At 43.6% G+C, this 16776-nt stretch overlaps 1 protein-coding gene and 1 long non-coding RNA gene across 2 annotated transcripts in view; one reads left to right on the plus strand and one right to left on the minus strand.

Moving 5' to 3' along the window:
• POU2AF2 (POU class 2 homeobox associating factor 2) overlaps positions 1-8473 on the plus strand; it is a 38239-nt gene extending 29766 nt beyond the window's left edge. The window contains exons 3-5 of the mRNA XM_086338286.1: positions 3652-3694; positions 6335-6633; positions 7750-8473. Of these exons, the coding sequence (XP_086194412.1) occupies positions 3652-3694; positions 6335-6633; positions 7750-8151 (744 nt within the window). The 3' untranslated portion in view covers positions 8152-8473. The remainder of the gene's footprint in view (positions 1-3651; positions 3695-6334; positions 6634-7749) is intronic.
• On the minus strand, positions 8117-14356 carry LOC147357411 (uncharacterized). The gene is made up of 3 exons (XR_015141433.1): positions 13186-14356; positions 9325-9486; positions 8117-8254 (listed from the first exon to the last, which is right to left on the minus strand). It is a non-coding gene; the product is annotated as an uncharacterized LOC147357411 (long non-coding RNA).
• Between the last annotated feature and the right edge of the window lie 2420 nt (positions 14357-16776).

The following is a 16776-nucleotide window of genomic DNA, read 5'->3' on the forward strand; positions in this document are numbered from 1 at the left end:
AAAGGGCAAAATTATACAGGGGAAATGAACACAAGAGGCTTCTTTTCATCAAATAACAAATAAAATCAACTAGCCTAGTCATTATGAAAGTTCCTCAGGTATTAAAACTGGATTGGGAGTACAGGGCTGGCAATTCCACAGTAATAAGTAAAAGTGGGCAGAAGGAAAAGGAATGGAAGAAGATTGTTGGTGGCCCTGGTGGTGGCAGACGCTGCAGGGACTGTGTGAGCCCAGAGTAGCCTTTGCTCATGCTTCAGGCAGAGGCCAGGGAGGGCCGGGCCAGCTGATGAACCGGTGCATTACGGAGAGATGCTCATAATTCTGTCTGTCCAGCTGGACGTGCACCCTGCCTTTCACAGGAAGCCTCACTCCAGGCTCCAGCCTTGGCCAGAGCAGTTAAAGAGGAGCAAGCAGAGAAAAGGAGGCAAGAGGGCAACAGGACACCCCCCAAGGCAGCGCCAGGGATGGCCACCATCCTGCCACACTCTGCTTCCCCAGGGAAGGAGGCTGAGGCAAGAGGCAGGGGGAATGGGCCCTGGCACAGGCCTTTGAAGAAAGAGATGGAAAGCAGAGGGGAACACTAGATACCATGGGCCCTGGCAACATGGGAAAATGTGCCTGAACACAAGCTCTTCTCTAATTAATCATTACCTCCTTTGCTTCCCGTACAAGACATCACAGCATCCTGACCTTGGACCCCACACACACTGTTTACCTACTAAGAAGTTTAGGATTAACAGAGGCAAACCACTATAAGTAGAATGGATGTTTTGTAAAAATAAAAAAAAAAATCCTACTGTATAGCACAGGGAATCATATTCAGTATCCTGTAATAAACCATAATGGAAAAGAATATGAAAAAGAATGTGTATAACTGAATCATTTTGCTCTATAGCAGAAACTAACACAACATTGTAAATCAACTATACATCAGTAAAATAATTTTTTAAAGAATTTTAACATCAAACACGGTGACATGTTTATAGGAATAAACCATGGACTTTAAGAAATGTAAAAATGCACCTGAGTGATAATAGCTAATACTTACGCCTTCCTTACTCAAAACTAGGAACTATTCTCAGTGCATGACATATAAGATCATATTTAATCTTCATGTGCCTAAGATCACACAGCAAACAAGAGGCAGAGCTGGGATTCAAATATAGACACTCATTCCAGAGTCTTCTCTTTCAAATACCATGCTACCTCTGAGTGGCTGTTGTTCAGTCGCTAAGCCATGTCTGATGCTCAGTTACGTCCCACTCTTTGAGACCCCATGGACTGCAGCACGCCAGGCTTCCCTGTCCTCCACTATCTCCCACAGTTTGCTCAAACTCATGTCCATTGAGTCAGTGATGCCATCCAACCATCTCATTCTCTGTTGTCCCCTTCTCCTGCCTTCAATCTTTCCCAGCAACAGGGTCTTTTCCAATGAGTCAGTTCTTCGCATCAGGTGGCCAAAAAATTGGAGCTTCAGCTTCAGTCCTTCCAACAAACATTCAGGGGTGATTTCTTTTTTAGTATTGGTTGGTTGGATCTCCTTGCAGTCCAAGGGACTCTCAAGATTCTTCTCCAGCACCAGAGTTCAAAATTCTTCGGTGCTCAGCTTTCTTTATAGTCCAACTCTCACATCCATACATGACTACTGGAAAAACCATAGTTTTGGCTATCCAGACCTTTATTGGCAAAGTGGTGTCTCTGCTTTTTAATATGCTGTCTAGGTTTCTCATAGCTTTCCTTCCAAGGAGGAAGGATCTTTTAGTTTCATAGCTGCAATCACTATTCTCGGGGATTTTGGAGCCTCCAAAACTAAAATCTGCCAATTGGTGGATATTTCCCTAGAGAAGATAGAATTCCAATTTAGTCCTATGGATGGAAAGTTTGTATACCTCACCTACTTCTTTTGTAATTCATATGTTAAAGCCTTGGTCCCAGTATGATGGTATTTTAAGTTGGGGCCTTTGGGGTGGTAATGAAGTCATGAGAGTTAAGTCATATGAATGGGACTGGTGCTCCCATAAGAAGAGACATATGGAAAAGATGATCTCTCTTTGTGCCGCATGAAGACACTGCAAGGAAACAGCCATCTGCAAGTCAGGATGAAAGCCCCTCAAAGGACCCAACCATGCTAGCACCCTGATTTCAAACTTCCAGCCTCCATAACTGGGAGAAATGTTTTTTGTTTAAGCCACCAAGTCTATGGTATTTGTAATATCAGCCCAGTCTGATTAAGACAGTTGGGAAATGATGGGTTACTCTCAGATATTTGAAGAGCTATTTATGGAAGAAGGGTTTAACTTTTTCAGTATAGACCAAGGAGATTAGAAATAAGTACATTTGTAACAGAGGTTGCCAAAGAATAAATTGGCTTTCTCAGAGAGTGCAGAGTTCTCCATCACTAGAAGCTGAATGCACCCAGGGTTAATAACAGTGGAGAGGATTTCAGCATTGAGTGCTGGTTGAATAAGACTCTATAAAATCCCTCCAACTCTTGAGAGTCTGTAGGATTATCAGGGTCAGGACAGAACTAAGAACTCAAATCCGAAAACGTGGATGTTGATACCTCTTCACTTTTACAACAGCTACATTTTCCACTTAGTTTGTTCCTGGGCCTCTTGGAGTCAGAATTTGCATTTTAAGACTCGACACACCTGGATACCCTTCCTTCAGCGGTCAGCTTGAGCATCTCCTCTTCCAGGATGTGTTCCCCACCCCATCCTTAATGGGGGGACACCAGCTTAGGTCCACCTCACCCCATCTTACTACTACAGTGCCACTTCTCACACTGAGGTGAATTCTGTTTCATCATCAATCACACTCTGTATTAGGGCATGTCCTAAGGCTGCAGTAACAAATTACCGCAAACAAGCAGCTTAAAATAATTATTTATTTTCTTACAGATCTGGAGGCTAGAAGTCCAAAATCGAGTTGTCAGGAGAGCCAGGTTCTCTGAAGGCTTTAGGGGTACCCCCTTCTTTGCCTCTTCCTAGCTTCTGGCATAGGTGCATGCGTGCCTAGTTGCTTCAGTCGTGTCCAACTCTTTGAGACCCCATGGACTGTAGCCCACCAGGCTCCTCTCTCCATGGAATTCTCCAGGCAAGAATACTAGAGTGGGTTTTCATGCCCTCCTCCAGGGGATCTTCCCAACCCAGGGATCAAACCTGCATCTCCCATGTCCTTCACATTGGCAGGTGGGTTGTTTACCACTAGCGCCACCTGGGAAGCCCATAACCCATTTATATAAATCACTGATACATATTTGAAAAAGGATATTGTGGCTCAGCTGGTAAAGAATCCGCCTTCAATGTGGGAGACCGTGGGTTCGATCCCTGGGTTGGGAAGATCCCCTGGAGAAGGGAAAGGCTACCCACTCCAGTATCCTGGCCTGGAGAATTCCATAAACTGTATAGTCCATGGGGTTGCAAAGAGTTGGACATGACTAAGCAGCTTTCACTTTCATTAACACAAACAGTAGAGGGAAAAAAAAGGGGGAAGGAAGAGAGAGGAGGGTTCGGAGGGAGGGTACACGTGTATGCCTATGGCCAATTCATTCTCACATATGGCAAAAACCATCAAAATATTGTGAAGCAATTATCCACCAATTAAAAATTTTTTAAAAGAATAAAACACGCATGCCTCTCTATCTTTCAGGGCAGTGTTGGTTCCGCTCAGTCTCCATTTGGCCCAGTGCCAGGTAAGTATTGCAGTTCACAGGGGTCAATTCCTTCCCTTTTGAAGTAAATCAGGCATTTAGGCTTCCATTCTTTCAAAGATGCCTTACAAGACTTTGAACGTTTTGCTGCTTTAAAATACTTGTTTTTAAAATGTATTCTTTACTTATCTTTTTTTTTAATTTTATTTTATTTTTAAACTTTACAAATTGTATTAGTTTTGCCAAATATCAAAATGAATCCACCACAGGTATACATGTGTTCCCCATCCTGAGCCCTCCTCCCTCCTCCCTCCCCATACCATCCCTCTGGGTCGTCGCAGTGCACTAGCCCCAAGCATCCAGTATCGTGCATCGAACCTGGACTGGCATCTCGTTTCATACACGATATTTTACATGTTTCAAAGCCATTCTCCCAAATCTTCCCACCCTCTCCCTCTCCCACAGAGTCCATAAGACTGTTCTATACATCACTGTAAAATCAGTAAAGGCAGACCTCATGCAGCCGTTCCTGAATTTGGAATGCATTTTGTCTAGTATAAGCTTATTGGGCAAAAGCAAGAGCAATTAGGCCCTTTATACAGTTTTTACAGCTTCCCCAGTGACTCAGATGGTAAAGAACCTGCCTGCAATGCAGGAGACCCCGGTTCAAACCCTGGGTTGGGAAGATCGCCTGGAGAAGGGAATGGCAACCCACTCCAGTATTCTTGCCTGGAGAATTCCACTTCCAAGCTCAGAAGCGGCATAGGTTTCCCAGTAATTTGGGTCATCTTCCGAGCTGGATAAGGGAAAGAAATTAGAGCAGAAGAAGATCCCGCATGTCTGAATGTCTCTATACCGTGTTTCCCAATCATATTTACTGTCATTGGAATTTGGCTGTATCTGCTCCATTCTACAGAAGAAAATTTCTGCAGCCTCTCTCATCATCTGGAATGGCTCTTCCTCTTTTTAAATAGAAAAAATACATGTTTAAACACCAAAGGATTTTTTTCTCTGTGTTTTTTATTTGGAAATTGGAAATGCAGACAGGAGAGCCTGGTAGCCTTTTTTACTTAGTCTCCTTGCTGTTTGTAGCCTTAACCACTACGATAGATACAGATTCATGGCATGAAACAAAACCTTATTTGTTGATATTGATTTTCACGGGCACAGATATTTTTTTCTAGAGAAGTATGCTTATGACGAAACCTCTAACTGCAGCTTTCAAATTCATGAGCAGATTAGAATTCAGGGGCTATAGAATTTAAGATGGAAATGGAGTGAGTGGAATTGTGCTGTTAAGTTTCTGCGAGGAATTTTGATTTGAATGAATGAATAAATTTACATGAATTGTTGCCCATAGTATTATACTACTGGGTTTACAGAAAATGTATAAGATGTAAGTTCTGCCCGCGTAGGGCTGGTGGGTCAACTGGAAAGAGGACTACGCTCAGATGAGAGAGTGTTGAGCACAATGCAATGTGCCGCCTTGGGTAGCAGGGATCTAAGCGCTGTGTCTGGACAGTGGTGTAAGACTGAGTCAGGGTAACAGGGAGGAGGGTCTTCATGAGTCTGTCTTCTCTCCCAGAGAGTGGGCAGGGTGGGCAGGGACAAAGCTCAGAAGCAGTGCACTGCGGTTGTGGAAAGTAAGAAAGACAAGCACCTGCAACTTCCTCTCAGATCAACTCTTTTGTGACTAAGAGAGTAGGTCTGAGCTAACTGGATCACACCCAACACCAGCTGGAGGAGAAAAAAAAAAAAATCTGTTTTACAGTCCTTGAGTCTGTGCTCCTGAACACGTTCTAAATGATACAGGGTTCCCTGATACAATTGAACTGCAGGTTCAGAAAACGTTTAGCAAACACATCTCTTCTCGTCTGGGACTATTTCGCTGGCCTTACCTTAAATGAGATTCTTAGTTTCAGCCTCTCCAGGTTTCCACCAAGGGGGCTTTCTGTGCCAGATTTTCCCTTCTCAAGCTTGCAGGGCCCAGGGGAGCTGAGTGGGGACTCAAATTGGCCACGAGAGGGCAGCAAATAACACCAGACTCTTCAAAGCCAAGAAAACCTTTATCGTGGTCCTCTAACTTGGCTTCCCAGAAGCAAAGCAAGGCAAACCATTTTCGGTTGCCTGCTAGGTGCAAGTCACCGTCAGTGTACAAAAATTAAAAGAAGAGTACAACTTGCCGCTGATTCCGGGTGAGGTCACCTTATCTAGAGAAACTGAATCTCACATAGCATGCCCCAGAAGCAGCCTCTTAATCTATGGGGGCAAGGCTTAGAAGCTGTGAAAAAGATGCTTCATTAGATAACAGCAAATGCCAGGGGATTCTTATCCTGTCCTCTTTAGCCCAGCCCCTTCCTAGTACAGTGCCTCACGTACAGAAGGTGTACAAAAAAAATGTGTATGTGAGAGGCACTGGGCAGTAATAACTCCATGTAAAGTGAGCTCATTACCTAAGGCAGCTCGACCTTAAACATACCAGTTTGGGGGACCAGAGTAGTTAAAAGCCATAATGCCACCCTACTGAATGCTTTTCAAGCCATCTATCTATTTAAATGTTGGCCTTGGCGTCAGGCCTGCGTTAGAAACACCATGTCACACGTGGAAAGACCGGGCTGCCATAGACATGCCTTGACTTCCTCCGAGGAGACATTTGTCCGTCTGTTTTCCCTTTGGCAACAGGCTCACCGGTGATGTCAGGTTACTATGGTGTCAGGAGAGCCTTCCTCTCCGACCCGGACTTTCACAACACCAAGCAGTTTGCCAACGACGCCTGCACGTCAAGCGCGGCCAAGCCCTTTGCCTGCGAGTCCTCAGCAGGGCAGGGCCACGGGGCCCTGCTGGACCCCTACTTCCCGGAGCCCTACGGGGACCACCGCCCCACGGCCCTGACCCCCAACAGCGGCACGCTGTTCAGCGCTTCGGGCCTGCCGCCGCTCCTGCCGCCGCCCTTCCCCAGCGACCCCGCACATTTCGCGCTGGTGAGTACTCAGAGGTTTAGTTTAGGGGGGGTCACCGAGGTCGGGTTCCCGCGGCCCTGGACAGCCCGTGCGCCCAGCAGCCAAGGGTCTACTCGCCCAGGGAGAAGCCAGAATCCACGTTCAGAGAGCCTTCCTCGGGGCTTCGGGCCAGCCACGTGGGAGGAGGCTCTGTGTATCCAGGGGTTGAGGCGGGACGACTAAATAGGACGGGATGTACAGCCATTGTGTTAACACTCTAGATTTTGCCAGATGGTCCCCCATCATTCCGCCAGCGCTTAAGGAAACAGCACTGTCTTACTTCGCAGACCCAGCGAGGCCGTCCCCGGGGCATATCCATCAGGAAGCCTCTGACCTTCCCCTTCGTTCCTCTTTCCCCGACGGTATTTCTACCCTTTAGAACCTGCTTCTCTCGCAGTCCTTCCGGAGATGAGTTCATAAGAAAGAGCACGAATAACCTTTTTATACAAAACTGTAAAGCCCGCGACCACAAAGGAATAAATCTGTGGACATGGGGTTTTAGACCAAACAGGCCTCAAGAGATTGGGAATTACGTGTACATGTTCATTTAATACTGGCAACAACTCAGGGTATAGTTATTAAAGCCCCATTTGACAGAAGAACAAAGTGAGGCACTCAGAGTTAGGAAGCTAGTAAGTGGCCTAGCATTGAATCATACCTAAACCTTTCCAGCCCCCAACCTATGAGGCTCCAGGTCTTTGCTCCCTGGGGGGCAGGGTAGCCGTCCCAGCCCCCTTAGAAGCCCACCCTGTCATTTAGAGGCTTCTCCTTCCAGGATTAGATGAAACGCTGCCTAAATGTTCATTTTATCATTTTCACATTTACTCATTTAAAGTTTTCTGGGGAAAGGACTCTATTTACACACACGCACGCACACACACACGCACACACACACACCCAATTCTAGACTGAGAAAGGCACTAAAACGTTCAGTGTCCAACAGCAGAGGAGAGAGCCGCCTGTAAGGAGGCGCTGGACAGCACAGGGAGGACCCCAAGCCTGCTTTGGAAGACATGGGCCCCTGTGTCGGGAAGGAAATGTGTCCCCGTCAGACCATCACCTAGTGACTAACCCCAGTGACCTTTCCATCCTCCTCAGAGGGACTCGTGGGAGCAGACGGTGCCCGAAGGCCTCAGCCAGCCAGACCCCGTGCCGGCGGACACCCTGCAGAGCTTGGCACCCAGCACCGGCTCCCTCTCGCAGCTGGAGTCGGGCGGTGCGGCCCAGCACAGGAGCGCCGGCTGGGGGGGCCCCCTCACCGGGGTTCAGTCCTACTCACTGCATGCGCTGGAGGATTTGTACCACACACAGGGGTACCCCACCCCGGCCCCCTACCCTTTCACCTCTTTCATGACGATGTCCAATGACCCACCGCCCAAGGTGGGGCCCTTCTCCCAGGACGAGGGGGCAGACACCTCTGCCCTCCAGGACACTTCTCCATGGACCAAAGAAGACGGGAGCCTGGCGTGGGGGACATACGAATGCCGCAGAGCCTACTGAGGGCACCGGAGGACTTCTGTGCTTTAAGTCAGTTCTCTGTATTCACAGACTCTTGTGGTGTGGCAGTTCTTTCAGAAGTGGGTTTTCAGGACAAGTCGTCGTCCTGAAAAGACAAGACGACGGCATTTATTTGTGATCCACCCACCATAACCCCACTGAAACACACCACAATGTGAATTCAGTGTGCCAGGGATAGACAGCCTGACAGGTTTTGGGGCCTAATAACCCATTATGTTTTGAATCTTTTGTTATCTTTGAAGTATCATTTTAAGACTGGTAGTTTTGCTTAAATTACATTAAAAACTTTATGCAGCTCATAAAACATACTAATTTTCCTGTCTAATTTTTCTTAGTTATGTACTATGTGTGTTCCTCAATAAAAGAGAATGTATAGGGTATAAAATCAATTAGGGCACAAAAAACAAAATGCACTTTATAGCATGTGACTTTATAAAGTGTGAAGTATTACATACATTTCTCACCTTACAGGGACTTACAAATAATAACTTGCAAGTAACAAATGTGATGCCATTAAAAAAAATGCTTTATTGTCATTAAAGTAGGATGAAGCCAGGACACTATTGGCTTCATAACTACATGGTTTTGACTCTGCACTAAAGCCCAAGATGTCCAAAAATTAGGCTAATCCAAAAAACAATAAAGGCCAAAAACTGTCTTTGACCAATGCCCTCTTTGAGCAATTAAGCTAGATATTGTTTCTCTGATGGAATACACCAACAGTTCTCAGAGTGGATTAGTAAAATGGACATTCTATAATCAAATAAGAATGCATGCATTATAAGGAAAACACAGACAGCAGGCCTGGACTGTCGGCAAGAACACCAGAAGCAAAGGGGCTCTGAAGAAGGACAGTGTCAGGTATACACACACCTCCTATTTAAAGAGAGACCTTGCTGGTGGCTCATTGGTCAGAAATATATAGGTCTTACTTTGTATAAATGAAGAAACGGACATTTGAAGCCTCAATCTGTCTCATATAAGTCTGATTGGTTTGGATTCCTTTGCCAGTTAAGCTCTCACAGTAATTCCCACCATGTACCATGCCTGTCTGCAGGCCAAGCCCATCATAAACACCCTGCACACACTTTAACTTGGCAAAGCCTGTCTCAAGCTCCGCAGGTTACACCCAGAATCTTCCTTTTGTCTTCTTACCATCTTCCTTTCTTTATTCCCTTCATCACATTTTTCTAACCCTTCTGGTTTATCCTATTCCAATGTTTTTTCCCTGCATCTCCATCTCCTAGGGGCCCAAAGCCACTCAAAACAGTTTCCATTGCATCCTCTGTGACAGGGTCCCATGCTCTGTTTAGAAGTCTAGAAAGTCAAAAACAGATATTAGTGCACACTTAGAAGTGAATAATTGATGTTCCTCCTTCTCTGGGCATTCAAGAGTATATTCTGGTTGAGCAAACACACAATTAATTTGCGGCGTCCCCACAGAAATGCTTGAATAGGAGCCTCTTTTATTCACACTCTTCACCCCACTCCTGGGAGAGCATCCTCAGAGGACCAGGCACTGATGGAAGGAGCACTGGTGGTCATTAGCTGCTGGACTGCACTCTCCCAGGTCCCCTGGCTACTCTTTCCTCCCACACTCCTTCCCACAGCCTAATCTTTACTTCGCTCAGTATTCACTTTGAGCCACTGTGGAAGGGGGTAGCTTCTACAATGGGAGAGGGAGCTGCCCTTCTGCAGTCTGATCAAACTGGAGAACTTAGTCCTGATTACCAGTATCTTTGGCAGAGCCATCTGTCATCCAGCCTCACTCATACCTGGACGACAAGCCCCTCATCAGGAGAAGATCTGGCCATCCCTGGAGGTACAGGAGCCTTCACAAGGAAGGGTCTTAAAGTCACTTTTCTAGATCGACTGTATAAAATTGATAATAATTACAGTCATCTACTGCTTATGTGTGTTACCAAGTATCACGCAACACAGATATTATACATGTATGTGTACATCATAAATATATGTTCCTGTAACTTTAATTTTGATTTGATTATAACACTAAATATTAGGCATGCTTATTTCTTTTGGTTTGCTGCTTTCTGCTCACCTGTCATCTTCTTCTTCTCACAACCTGGCTCTCAGATAAGTAGAGCTCAGTGACCAGTGGTGTCTACATCCTTCTTAGAGCACACAAGTCCTTTCATAGTGTTTGGGAAATTTAATTTATAAAAAAGGAGACACGCACCAGCCCATAGGCTGGTTAGTGTCCTTTTCAGTTCCCCAGTCTAAAAGGCCAAGTGGAGTGGGGAATGGCAGTAATAATTCCAAACAGTAAATAATTTTTAAGAATCCTATTTAGCTTGACAGTGCATTGCTATACTGCATATATTTTCATTTAATTCTGTTTTATTGCTCTGGGAATTTACAATACTTGTTAAAAAGTGAAACCAAGATATAAACTTATGTCAGGGAAGTTAATTCTATTGCCCTATTCCATTTCCCATTCAAGTACTCTCTGTTTCCTAGAGCACTCCAGAGACTAACTGTGCTTTCTGTAATAATGCACAATGTCAAAAAAAAAAAAATACACCTTCTCCTTTTCCTCTCCTTATTAGACCTGCTCTTCTCAGACTCACAGCTTTCCTGGGGAAGTGAGAGAAAATTTAAGAGCTTAGGTTCAAAACACCATCCCTTTTAGGTCCCTTAAGATGTGAAATAAGCAGAGATTAGAGGGATTGACATATACACCCTACTATATATAAAATAAATAACTAATAGGAACTTGCTGTATAGCAGAGGAAACTCTACTCCATACTCTGTAATGACCTATTGGGAAAATAATCTAAAAAAGAGTACATATATGTATATGTATAACTGGTTCACTTTGCTGTACACCTGAAACTAACACAATGATGTAAATAAATTATACCCCAATAACAATTTTAAAATAAACAAAGTAAGCAGAGATGGTGATATCAAGTTCAAGCTAAGAAATCTCCCTAGAAGGATAATGTCCGCAAAAAATGGAAAGCAAACTTTGCCCATTAAAAACTAAAATAGAGGCGATTGCCTATAAATCACTAAATACAGATATTATAGTATGTAGTTCAAAGTGTTTGTATTTCTCTTATAATACTATACAAATCCCGAAGAATGAGAGAAGAAAACAATAGCTTTACCTCATTTATTTAATAACTTCTTGTAAATGAGCATTATGACTTGCTACAGCTCAGTTAATATTTAATACAATATGATGGCACTATAGTGGAAAAGGCGGAGATTTTAGTACTAGAGTACTGTAAGAAAATTCCACAAAGGGAAAAGAATTACTAACCCCAATAGTAAAATAAATATTTGCATGTATATTTATATGTGTGTGTGTGTGTATAAAGCTATTAGTAGTTTCTCTGTGATCCATTTTTACTATGTAAATCTAAATAATACATTCATAAAAATAAAACATTAGTTATATTTAAAGAACTGAAATAACAATTGGTGTCCAGGGTTTAAGTCACATTACATTATAGTCATTCTACACAAAAAAAAATTACTAAAATTATCCTCTTTTAAAAATTTTTTTATTTACTCCTTCACTTTATTTTGGCTCCACTGAGTCTTCCTAGCTGCGTGTGGGCTTTCTCTAGGTGCAGCAAGTGGGGCTGCTCTAGCTGTGTCGCATGGGCTTCCCATTGCAAAGGCTTTTCTTGTTGCGGAGCCTGGGCTCTAGGCGTGCGGGCTCAGTTGTGGCACCCTGGCTTAGTTGCCCAGCAGCATGTGGGATCTTAGTTCCCTGGCCAGGGATCAAACACATGTCCCTTGCATGGCAAAGTGAATTCTTAACCATTGGACTGCCAAGGAAGTCCCTATACTCATGCTTTATATTCTGTCACTAAGTTCTTTATCAGGTAGCCCTTCTGTTGAAAACAATATTACCCTGTTCCTCTTATATACCATACTTGATAAATGCTGACTCTTGAGGGGTTAAGTGCAAAACTGTACCCTCTGGCTAAAGAGGCTTCTCTAACTAGACTCATCAAGGAAAAGACTCCTAATTGTTTCAATTCTGTGTCCTCAGAAGCTGACTTAGCGTCCAACGGGCTGTAGGTGTTCCGTTAGTCTTTGTTAAATTGAGCAAAAATGATACCACAAAGATGAATAACAACTTAGATCCCAACACCGTGGATGACAGTTCTGATGTATAAGAAAATCCTCACCAGGTTTAATGTTTAACTTAGTCATACTCTTTGCAAATCCAGGCAGTACTGGATATTGAGTTTTACTGGTAATATATTTAAGATGATTGATTTTGTATTTTTAAATGTCTTTAACAAGGAAAATTACTGAACCTTTGAAGTAGCACAGATAATGTTTTATGAATTCATTTAGGATCTATGTAGACTGTAAATATTACTGAGAATTCTTAGAAATAAAAGTTACTCAATGTTTGGTATTATATCTGGTGTGATTAAAACAAATATGATAAATAGATTAAGAATTAGAATCCCTAAAGATCAGATTAAATAAATAAGAAAATCTTTTATACTTATTTGTAAATGATGAGACTTATTTGATCTTTGATATTAAAGTGTCCTTTATTCATAATTTCTGATAAATAAGATATGTGGGTTTGCAATATGCAATTGTCAGTATATTACAAGGAAAAGAGGTAAAAAATGTCCAAGTTCTGAAAGGAAAAAATGTGGATAAAACAAATAATATCTAAGAATTAGCTCTTCACCTTAGGAAAATCGATAGCCTTCTCTCAATCAAATATCTTAGGTGGAAAAATCCAAAAAATTAAACATAAATGAGTGATTACTTATTTCTTAGCCTTGATAATATTTCTTAACCTTGATAATATATTCATAGGCTTTTATCGTGGTAATCTCAATGCTTTTGTATGTCTTAAATGTTGCGTAATAAAAATGTTTTAAGTAAAAGATGAGCTTTTCAAGAAGAATTTGATGGTATCTTCCTAAATGATAAACTATCCAATGCTCATCCCCATGGAAGTCTCTTAAAGTAAAAACTTTGAATCTCTTTTATGGAAAGAGTTTGACTTACCACAGATCATTAAATAACCTTCGTATAATAGTTTTCCTGGTCATTTTCATACAGACCAAGCATTCACACTGGTCCCAGTAAGTACTTGTTTCCTCCATATTTCTGGAACTTGATATTACCCACAGGTTTGGTAACAGTGTTCCTCAGTAAGAATGACAAAAGAACTTTGCATTAATAAAGAGAATTTACAGCCATAGTCAAATTTAGAGGGAATAAACTCCTTCTTTTTCTTATACTGAAAGTCTTTCCATATCCATGTGTCAAATGTGTGTAATTTAATAAAATCTCCTACTTTGGGGGGAAAATATAATGCTTTACAGTGTCATTTGCATACAAAAGCCTGCAAAACTTTTCAGTTAAAATATTCAGCTTAAAACTTTAAAAAGAAATGTATGCTATTCCCATTATTTTGGTGCTACAGGACTTCAAGACAGTCAAGGACCAACTAAGAGTTTCTAAGATCAGTGGCTCAGAGATCTGAAATATTGCAATACATGAAGACTTAGAGAAACTATGGATGGTGAACCTCAAAAAGAAAAGGTTTGCAGTAGGAGTGGAAGAAGTGTGATAACTTCTTCAGGCTTAGCTCTGGGCCTGGTCAAAGCAGGTCATCATTATACACTTGTTGAATGAATGAATGAACCAATGAATGTACTGGACAGACCCATAATGAAGGAGCAGCAGTGTGGAAGTGGGAGAACAGGTAATCCACATTACTCACCAAGCAGTTGATGGCAGAAAGCAGGACTATCTGTCTTTGTATTCCTGGTGCTTGATACCAGGCCAAGCATGTAGATGGTGCTCGACTAACACAACACATTGGATTTTGCTCAGCCAGTGATCATTATATTTACAGCAGTGGAACAGGCTGCCTGACATGCAGTGAGCTCCCATTTCCTTAAGACTCATTTACAGGCCTACAGCTGACCCCAAGAGCTAGGCCAGACGACCACCAGCAGGGATGTTTGAAAAACACGCCAAGTCTGTCTCAGTACCTCAGAGATCCCTTTAAACATCAAAACATCAGGACCCTGTGTTACATTTTGAGGCAAGAGAAACTGTTAAAGTCCACAACATTTTATTTTTCAGTCTTTTACTAAAAACTCCAAAGGGATGATCAGGACCTCAGGGCAGACACTTAGCAGGTAACCATGAGGGTAGCTCAGTGGGTAAAGAATCCATCTGCAATGAAGGAGACCCCAGTTCAATTCCTGGGTTGGTAAGTTCCCCTGGAGAAGCAATAGTCTACCCACTCCAGTATTCTTGGGCTTCCCTGGTGGCTCAGATGGTAAAGAATCCACCTGCAGTGTGGGACACCTGAGTTTGATCCCTGGGTTGGGAAGATCCCCTGGAGGAGGGCATGGCAACTTATTCCAGTATTCTTGCCTAGAGAATCCCCATGGACAGAGGAGCCTGGAGGGCTACAGTCCATGGGGTCACACACAGTTGGACACGACTGAATGACTAAGCACAGCACATGCCCCCAGCAAGAAAGAAGAGTTCCCAGTCCGAGGCACACAAGCTGTCATTAGCATAATTAGCAGCTCCTCCTCCCCTCCAGGCAGCCTCTTCTCGGGTTCCGGTGACCCCAGTGTTTACAGACCACTCTCCAGTCAGTATCTGCACTGCCCCAGCCTCCCCACACATGCCAACAGCACAGCAGACAGCACACACACTGTCCACACGCAACAGCATGTGCTGTTCAAAGCTCTGACCAGTGGGTCTGCATGTCTCACAGCCAGTATTTTCCAATGTTAGTCACAACTCATCAGCGGATCATTATATTATCTCAGCGACTCCCAATCAACATAGATTTTTCCTAAATAATATGAGATGGAAAAGATGAAACAGAAAATTTCAGAACATCTTACACGCATAGGTGTACATTGTTCCACGAAAATTTATTCTATAAACATATAAATACGGTTATAGTTTGTGAACGTGTAAGATGAATTTCTTAGTCGTAGGTTGAAGTCTAAAAAGTTTGAAAGCATCTGCTATAAAAGATCAGGGAGATAACTATAATAGTTAAGAGTAAGGGATTTATGAAACTTTGATTCCTAATCCTACATGTACCTGCTCAGTAATCTTGACCGTGTTGCTCATCCCTCTGACCCCGTTTCCTCGTCTTGGATCTGGGGAGGTTCTACCATTTAGTGCATAACATGCAACAAACACTCAGTGAAGAACAAACTCTAAAAAGTCCATGAGGAACATTGAAGGCTATGGGGTCTCAGAACCGAGCTCACTGCTCCAGGCCACAAGACTCACATGGCCCCACAAGGAGAATTTACGAACGCAAGTTAGAAAGAACGCTCCCTCACCTCTACAGGCGTGGTATCTGGCTCTTAAGTATCTGTGCTAGGGTTTTGCAATTATAGAAACAGTGGAAACCAAACTCCTTAATGTTAGGCTACAAACTGAGGCGGGAGGGGGGCCTTGTTTCTCAAATCAAGGCTCCAGCCTAAGGAAATCAGTTTTCCAAAGCTGCTAGCCAGCCACAGCACTGGAACATCCATCACTTCAGCTAGGGGCCAACGCAGAAGCCCCCAGAATTGCTGCTCTGGTTTGCGCAGAGGCTTCTGGAGGAAGGGACAGAGAAGTCTCTGCTGTCCCTACAGAGCCTGTGGCCTCCACACCACTCACCTCTCACCCAGCCCTGCCTGCCTTCTCCAAAGGGCAACCAGTCACCACCATCAGTTTCCATGATGTCGCTAAGGGCACTCTATGGCTCCTGCCATCCCCGCCCATCTCCACATAAAAGGAGAAATTAGGAAGGCGACTAAGCCTGAAAAACTGAGACAGTGCCCCAGAACACGGGAAAACAGACACACACACAAAGCCCAGGAGAAAAACAGCAGTGCAGATAAGGAATGGAGGAAAGTGATGACAAAAAGAGAGATGGAAAAAAAAGAAACCCAGAAAAAAAATAATAACACAAAGGTGCAAGAGAAGATTTTATTTAAAGCAAGCCAAAAGAAAATAAGTATAAAATAAAAAGGAGGGCAAAAAAGAAGTCATGGAAGAAGCTAGATGGACAAGAGACTGTCCCTAATTCTACGCTGCTTGACTCACTGTTTCCTGAGAAGGGCTATGCCCATGCACAACAGGGCATGGAGAAAGGAAACAGGGGCTCTCCTCTCTAAACTCCCGGTGGCTTTCCCCTCCTCACCAGGCTGGTCCTGAGGTCCATCAGGAAAACACAGGCTCAGTGCCTTTGGAGAAAGAAGCTCCAGAGCTGACAGATTCCGGGTGGACTCGTGACAAATGTACTGCCAGGGGCCACCTCAAGGGTCCCCAGCCCTGATCTCCTCCCGGAGACATGGCTCCACTTGTCAGGCAACTTACCCATCACACTCTTGGTGTCTTGTCACTCTTAGAGAACTCCTTTCTCCACTCTGTGTGCTCCACCCTGCAACCAACACATCCCAGAGCATCTGGGTATTTTTATGCTCAAATCCACTTTATGCATTTCAGAGAATAAAGAACAGGAGCCTATAAGTGTTGCCTGTCCTGGCAACATGGAAATGTCTTGGCTTACCCGGAAAGTGAATTCCACTCTGCCTCCCCTTGGGGGCTAGGAGAGGATCT

The sequence above is a fragment of the Bos grunniens genome, chromosome 15 (assembly GCF_055505025.1).
Source record: "Bos grunniens cultivar Pamir isolate PY7600 chromosome 15, Bosgru_T2T1.0, whole genome shotgun sequence".
NCBI lineage: Eukaryota > Metazoa > Chordata > Mammalia > Artiodactyla > Bovidae > Bos > Bos grunniens.